The sequence below is a fragment of the Octopus sinensis genome, linkage group LG1 (assembly GCF_006345805.1).
Source record: "Octopus sinensis linkage group LG1, ASM634580v1, whole genome shotgun sequence".
Taxonomy (NCBI): domain Eukaryota; kingdom Metazoa; phylum Mollusca; class Cephalopoda; order Octopoda; family Octopodidae; genus Octopus; species Octopus sinensis.
This window is the reverse complement of record NC_042997.1, coordinates 88365163-88373345: the sequence shown is the minus strand read 5'-3', so window position 1 is coordinate 88373345 and position 8183 is coordinate 88365163. Positions and strand designations below refer to the sequence as shown.

At 32.5% G+C, this 8183-nt stretch overlaps 1 protein-coding gene across 8 annotated transcripts in view; it reads right to left on the bottom strand.

Annotated features, from left to right (window-relative positions):
- Positions 1-779: 779 nt before the first annotated feature.
- LOC115216192 (cyclic nucleotide-gated cation channel beta-3-like) overlaps positions 780-8183 on the bottom strand; it is a 495037-nt gene continuing 487633 nt past the window's right edge. For all 8 annotated transcript variants that reach the window (XM_036502664.1, XM_029785393.2, XM_036502665.1 and 5 more), the window contains 6 exons: positions 7958-8076; positions 7037-7180; positions 5098-5209; positions 4087-4257; positions 3040-3208; positions 780-1527 (listed from right to left, as the gene is read on the bottom strand). In XM_036502664.1, the coding sequence (XP_036358557.1) occupies positions 956-1527; positions 3040-3208; positions 4087-4257; positions 5098-5209; positions 7037-7180; positions 7958-8076 (1287 nt within the window). In that variant the 3' untranslated portion in view covers positions 780-955. The remainder of the gene's footprint in view (positions 1528-3039; positions 3209-4086; positions 4258-5097; positions 5210-7036; positions 7181-7957; positions 8077-8183) is intronic.

Here is an 8183-nt window from a genome sequence, read left to right as displayed (position 1 = left end):
ATGTGTGTGTGAGTGTATGTACAATTGCAGTGAATCTCTTTTGTTCTCATACATTTCATACAATACTTATATCTTAAATATTTTTCTCACTCTTTTAATCAATATTAGAACATTTTCTTAAGAAAATCTTATAATTCTACTAATATAATATGTATTCAAATTTTGTTTTACATTTTATACTCAATATGAAATGACATGGTTGTCTTAAAGAAGTATCATCAAAGTAAAACATCTAAATATATGTATAATAACCAAATGAATATAGAATTTTATACATGTAATTATATAGACATAATACTTAATAATTCTAGCTATAATATCAGTGAAATATAACAACAAACATGGTGGAATTTTATCTTATATCTCTAATATAGATATTAATACCTAGATGAGATACTGAATAACATAAATTTCTTCTGATTAAGCATAAGGGGAAATTTGAGTTGATCAAGGCATAACATTGATATTTCACCAATCATAGTTTATATAGCAAGACAAAAGTCATCTAATCTGACATTTTTCATGTCCTACAACTTGCCACGTTTAAAATATTATATAATTCTGAATTCCTTGTGATTAGGTACAAGCCTCAGATTTACTGTAACGGCAAACTGGCCTTTTGTGATATAGCCAGAGGTATAATCAATGAAAATGAATTATCTTCAACTGGCTATCAAAGATATGTAGCCTTCACGAAGCTTACTTCTTGCTTGCTACTATTTAATACTAAATTATATTTTATGATAATGGATAATAACAGTTGTTATGAGTTTTCTGTTATTAGGGATAATTAAGAAAAAGATTATTAAGTACTGAATATTAAAGATTACCAAATGATTTAGGCTGAGAATTAAAAAAAAAACCTTGTGGTGACTAGGGATGACCAGTGCAGAATGCAGACTGAGAATCTTACAAGCGATTTAGTGTTTGCCTCAAAAAAGTTAATAAAAAAAATTCAACAAGTTGTTTCTTGACTACTTTCTGACTGTTTCGGTGAAGGCGTTGAGTCTTTGTTGCGATAAATTTGTGTAAGGAGATCTGGTGTTTGATTGTTATTCTCATAAATCAACGTCTCCTGACTAGATGGATTAACTAAATGTAGTTTTGTGGACAATTCTTCATCTTTGTAAAGCTGGTTACAGCTGATGCTTTTTTGTACAGGGCTACTTATACATTCCTGCTGGTGAACTTCAACTGCACATGTTACTCGGTTTTCAACTGGAATGCTTATGTCTTTCACTGGGACAATATTAGATATTTTTGAACATGTTTTCAAAGCATTAGGGATACTATCATTACTCATTGAATGTATAGAAATTTTCCGTTTCCTTGGTTCTGTATTCAATAAATGACTCATTACATTGATGGAATTGTGTGACCAAGATTTTACTAAGTTCGGTGCAGGCCAGAAATCGTGCAGATTATCTGGAACAGCTTGAATTTCAACTTCAGGCAAGTTGTTGTTGTTAGATGTAGAACCAAGTCCCTGGGAACTCACATGAGAACACAGATTGCTTGTTGACTGGTCTGCGAGAAAAGAAAGAGAAATAAATATACAAAAATAAAATCAAGATATGTTGGGAGTACAATAAAACCAGCATGCAACTAAATCCTATGAAGTCAATACGAAGGTTAGGCCTCACAATCTTTGACAATTTGCCATGGTCTCATATCACACTGCCAAGCTTGTGTCTCAAAGATAAGACTTCCTCTTGATGTAGAAAAACTATCCAGCTCTGAATAGTTACTAACACTCAATTAACAATAAAGTGTAAGCAACATTGAAATATTATTCAGATATCTGGCTCAGCGCTATTCCTACACACACAAACATTCTAGCTGACACCTGAAAGAAACTCATTTTAATCATTGGCAAATACTTACACATCAACATGCTCTAATTACACATCCACATATGTGATGTCTCTTCCTTCCCTCTTTTTGCAAAACCATTACTACTGTTTCTGTTTCTTTGTAGAAGCAAACATACATACCACCTCCACTGTCAGTTTCCTGATTCATTCTTCAATTGTCCTCTTGTCATTCCAACTTTGTTTCACCAAACCAGATACTAATCTGGACATTTTACCTAATCATACCTTCCCAGAGCTGCAATCCTTTTCTTTCACTACTAGTAATTTTTGTACTGTCCTCAATCTCAGAAATTTAAACAGAACATGCTTGACGACCTTTGACAGTACTTCAAGACCAATATAATGTTGTTGCTGTTCAATCCCAGGTCTGATCTGACTGAGCAAATATATGATCTAAAGCATTCTAGCTATGATCAACTTGGTTTTTTTAAGTATATGTTGGACTATATTATTTAATGTTTATAAAGACAGTAGGATGTGACATGAAGGAGATTTAGTTGTTATTTCTGTTAGTTGTAGAATATCACATTGAACTGTTTAGTAAAAAAGAATGCTGCTCATAATACTGAAAGGTTTGGTTCTGGCTTCATGCAGGTAAAGTGACAAGAGAAATTGCCTTCTGGTTAGAATGATGTTATATTACACATCACCTGGTCCTTATTCTCAATGGCTAGGTGAATTAGGGTTTTTAAAATTAAATATAATTTCCAAAATCACATTACAATGCCTGCAGTAGACATAAACTCAAGAAGTATGAACAGACAGTTCAATACCCTGTCACTCAGCCACAACAGGAAGTTCCCAGCAAGTTGAGTTCATGAATCAGTTTTGATCCATAGTCAAACCATTACTTTCGAGATTCCAAAATCTTGAAATAAAGATTAAATGTCAAAACTTCACATTTTCCTTTCCTGAAACTCAATGATGTTTTTGCAAATGTATTTGATTGTGGTCAAGATTTGGCTCTCATTCAGCTAATTTATTCATTAAAACTCTATATGAAGATGAAAATCATCTCTGATGCTATAACAAAGTGACCTTATAATGGCAAAGTATATCTGAGGAATATTCTTTATTTAGTGAAAAGCACTGCTTGAAGTATACACTTTCACTCTCTTCACACCAACAAAATACACTTTCATATACTTCCAGACTGAATACTTACTAGTACTTTGGCTGGTTTCAACATTAACCAGAAATACATTAGAGTTGTTGTCAGACGAGGGACTGGAAACATCATCTGCCAAATCTAGAAGATCTTCTTCAAAAACATCATCATCACCAAACAAACTGTCTTCAACACAATAATCATTAGCAATATCTGAAAGAGACAGCTATGGAGAAGAGAAAGAATAAAACAAATTAGAGAATGGAAGATAAATAATCACCAACACTGCCTCTGCCGATAGCAGCAGTGGCAACAGCAAATTTTCATGTAACTTCTGTTTGAATTAACAATTTCTTAAATATGGTAACAATATGGAATAAAAAAAAAGATAGAATAATGTCTCTTACAGAGGGACATGATACAGTAATTACAGACTAAACTAAAGACTAGGGAGTTATTGGTCTGATACCTTATTTAGCAATTTCAATTCTTGGGTTTAATTTTGTAATGGGAAAAGATTATAAAATAAAAATATTATCCCAAAGTCTATACATTTTGAAAGATCTGACTGACTGGATCAGTTAAATTAATTTTGATGGGGTTTGTTTCTTCACACCTTTTTAATCTCTTTAGACCAGATCTTTTTGACTCCTTCAAACTGGACCTGTATGTCTTGAATACAGTAGATATTCTTTTTTTATGTTTTAGTCTGACAAAAAGGGTTGCAAGTAAAGCCTTTTTAAGTTTGTTTAGAGTAAGGTGGGTGAGAGGGATAATTTGGTCAGAGTATTGTAGGTGATGTTCAGATTCAACATTTGGAAGCCAATGGCTGGAGGGAAAATGTGACAGCTGAGAAGTTTCAGAAGGATATAGTTATAGGAAAGAAAGATTCAATAAAATCAGAATATCATCCATAGATAGCAAACTAAGAATGTTCAGAGTTATTGAGTCGGAGCAAATGCTATTCAACCAAACTGTATAATTCTGGTAATTTATTTAGATACATTAAAAGGTTCTCAAGAAAAATAATCTTGCAAGCAGACATATATTAATGAATCAGCATCAACAACTTGTATGAAATATTGGTAATTATATTTCACTCACACTTCCTGATGACAAAGAGTTGACTTGATTATCACTTAATGTCCGGTCTGTTGATGAAGAGAGATCAATATGAGGGTCTCGTTGTAAACTGTTGTTGCTATTGGATAATCTTGGAAGATTAACCTGGTTAGACTCAATTTTTTGCATCAGTTCAGATTCAGGATTCATAACCTGAAAAATATACAATGTTCTTGGCCATTCAGATTTACAAAATCCTTAACAAAATTCAAATAACTGTTGTTTAAGTGCAGGCAGAGCAAACATGAAACTATTGCAGGTAAAGTCATAAAGAAATTTATCACAGAAGTCTCTATAGAGCTGTGATAATATCCAACTAGTATTAAAGTTTTGGAAGATTTCTTAATGTCCAGTTATCTGATGACTGCTCACTGAAAAAATTGTAATAATGTGGTAAAATTTTAATTTCCAAATTGCAAATTGATAATAAAAACTCTAAAATATTTTGTAGTATTCTAACTTTTGTATGAACAATACTATAAACTGTCTGATATAAACTATTACTATACAAAAAGCATAATAAATAATTAGCTACACACATGCACATATATGTTTATATCCCTCTTAGTGAATATATGTGGAAATGTAAAAGATCATGAATATGAATATACATTTAAATCTACACACATTTATACAAAGAAAGTAAGAAATAGCTAGTGTGTAAAATCAGTCTTCAATGAAAATTTAGAAAGTTTAATTCTTTTGTTATTGTATTTCTGCCTATCAACTTTGAAAATAATTAAGAATTTTGAGTGATTTAGTGAATATTTTCATTGTTATTGAGCTGGTATATGGAACATGATTTAAAAGATACCTATATGAAGTTATGGTGGAAATTTTAAATTTAAATATGACTGCTTTAAAAATGAGAAGTTTTGTATTATAGAATCTGAGGTGATCAGAGTTGGGTTGGTATGAAAAAGGTTAAATCTGAAAAATGAAATAAAAATTAAAATTTATAAAACTATAAAAGGCAGGTATGTAAATAGTTACCTTCATTACAGTTTTTAAAAATTTTGGTGTTTCTTTCGGACTTTTGATGATAGCTTCACATTCCTGTTTAGCCTCTTGTCTGGCTAAACGGGCATTTTCTTTAAGAAGCTTCCTACAAAAACAAAACAAAAGGAAACAACAAAAACAAAATCCAGAAAATAACAATGAAGAAGTTTAAGTGAATCTGTTTTAGACATAAATCTACATGAGAAACCTACTCATCTAATATTACTAGCATTATACCAGTGATATTAGATGACTAGTGGTGTAGCCTGTATTATGTTGTCTTTAGCCATTTAACTCACAACAGCTCAGTCCACCCAGCTTTGAATAGGTACCACTGAGTGAATGGTTCACATGTTTAAGAAGAAACTGTACCCTGTTGGCTTGCAATGTTGAGTTTAACTCCTCTGATAAGTGCAAGTAGAATTCCATTGGTTATCATAGGTAAGCCAGTGAAGGTTTGATTGCTCCATTGATAGATACTTTTGATCATGCTATGTAAAATAATTGGCTAATTTGTCTGACAACAGATAATTTAAATGAACATTAATAAATGCAACCAGTACCCTTGAGCCAGCAGCAGTAAGCTGAATATGAAAGAGTAGGGAGTTGGAAAACATTAAGCCTCAAAGATAATACAAGATCAAGAAATTTTGAGGGATGATATTTAAAAAGCTTGTCCAATAGATTAGAGCAAAGTAAAACAGCATGATTATGATGATGATAATGACAATAATTTCTAAAATAATGACAAGGTTAGAAATTATGACAATAAGGAAGATTTAAATGTTCATCATGGCATTATGCTGACTGTCTTATTAGTATTGTTACCAAACTTACAACTTCTGGCATAATTTCTTCCTCTCTTCATTTAACCCCCAAAATTTGATGTTTCTAGAGAAGAAAATATGGAGCTTTTTGTTTGTATCAATTAATCAGAAGAGATTCAGAGATCAGGGTTTTTGTAGGAATTCTTGAACTGGTGAGATTGTTCTAACTTCTGTAGGTTGATATGTATAGGATAGTGTGGACGGAAGAGAATTTCAGTGGTCTGCTAGTCTGGGAAGGGTGATTAAAGTAAATGAGAAAACTGAAGTAGAGTTATATACAGTAAGGATGACAAGTGACACACACCAGGAAACCATAATAATATAATACAAATGAAACTGTCTTGTAATTGGACTGTAAATCTGGATTGGTGAAATCCAATTCTACTGATGGTACATGCCTATAATATTACTGGTAACATCTCTCATTTCTCCAGTAGTCTAAGAGGGGCTCTCATTCCAACACTTTAATGCAAGAAAAATTTTGTGAGCTTCACAATTCTGTTTCAGTTATGATATTGAATATACTTTGTATACTAGGTGGTCTGTGCCACAGAGTGTTAAGTATCTCTGCTAAGAACACACGCAGCCTGGTAGGTATATTTGAATCTCAGGACCATCTGAATGTTTTGGTTTCCACTCTTGGAATGAAAGTGTGTTTCTGTTTTCTATGAATGATATAATTTTGATCAAACACTTGTTGTTTTATGCTTATTTTCCATGCTAACATGGGAAAGAAACTGATCACAAATTTACATAGTTTTGGAGCATATAAATCAATAAATGGATAGCCTTTTTCTGGTAACTATATCACCGTAAAGATGTAAGAAAAGTATATGATGTAAAACAGGCAGTCTGTGGAAGCAAAATGTACCTTGACTAGAAAATAATCCAAAATCCAATTATAACAGTTTGCTTTTAGCATTATGTCTTTCAGGAAGACCTGGTGGTCTTATTTGGATTAGTTCAAACCAGAAAAACACTGTGTGAAGACAACACTTCACTCATATTTGTTTGAACACTAGCTTGTAATATCTAAAAGTGAATTACTTTAACAACAATGGGTTCACACTACCTCTACATTTTCCAATAGAATCTGGTTTTCTTACTTGGCCCGTTTCTTCAACAGCTTCTGTGCTTCTGGGTAATCATTCATTGTTTCATTGAAATCAGCTTTTGATAGAATGAACAGATTAACATAGCCTTTGCACCGGACATCAGCTGTTCTGCGACTGCCTGATATCGCCAACAAGCTAGAACAAGCAATAAAAAAGAGGATAATTTTGGATATTGGCAAAAGTGTATAAAAATTAGATGACAGGTGGCAAGAGTTAAGGGAAGAATTAAGGTAGATTTGGGAGGAACAAACAGGTCTGATTTAAACTATTCATGACTTTCTTATTGTATAGTGTTAAGCGGTGTCAGTGCTGTAGAGTGGCAAACCAAGTCTGTGTTTGCATGTTCAGTTTCTAGTAAAGCCATGTTATTTCACTTCGTTTACTTCTCATCCCTGTGTTAACCACCAGGTAAATAACCCAGAAAGATCTCATGCTGATTTGCCTATGACATAGTAGAAGATGAATTATTTGATGGCAATTACAACCTATTAAAGATTATAAGATGTCTAAATATTGACTATAGGTCATGGTTGATTGAGCCATTACTCTTCTGAGTCAATCAACCATGACTTATACTTAATACTGGCTGACCAAAAGAAATGATCATATTCTGTCATCAGAGACACCAAACCTCAATTGTCTATTCTATGACCCCAATCTTAAGTGATTGCAGTAGTGTAATAATATTTCAGTGAAACACTATTCTTATTTTTCTTGTGGATGGTGGTAATAGAAGTAGAACAACAAAACAATTCTTTCTACTATAGGCACAAGGAGTGAAATTTTAGGGGAATGGTTAGTTGATAATATCAGCTTAGTGCTCAACTGGTAATTATTTTATCAAACCTACAAAAATGAAAGGCAAAGTCAACCCATTCACATTTAAACACAGAACATAGAGATTTTTTTTACCTTATTTCTCCAAAAACACTGCCTTCATGAAGTGTTGCCAAAACTGTGTTGTTATCTGAACCTCCAACTACTTCCACCTGCCCATTGTTTACTATGTACATCTCTTTACCGACTTCTCCCTAGGAAGAATAGGCAAAATAAATCACTATCAAAATACACATATGAAAACACCAAACAAAATGTAAAAAAGCATTATAACTTAATGGTAAATACAAGGACTAAAATA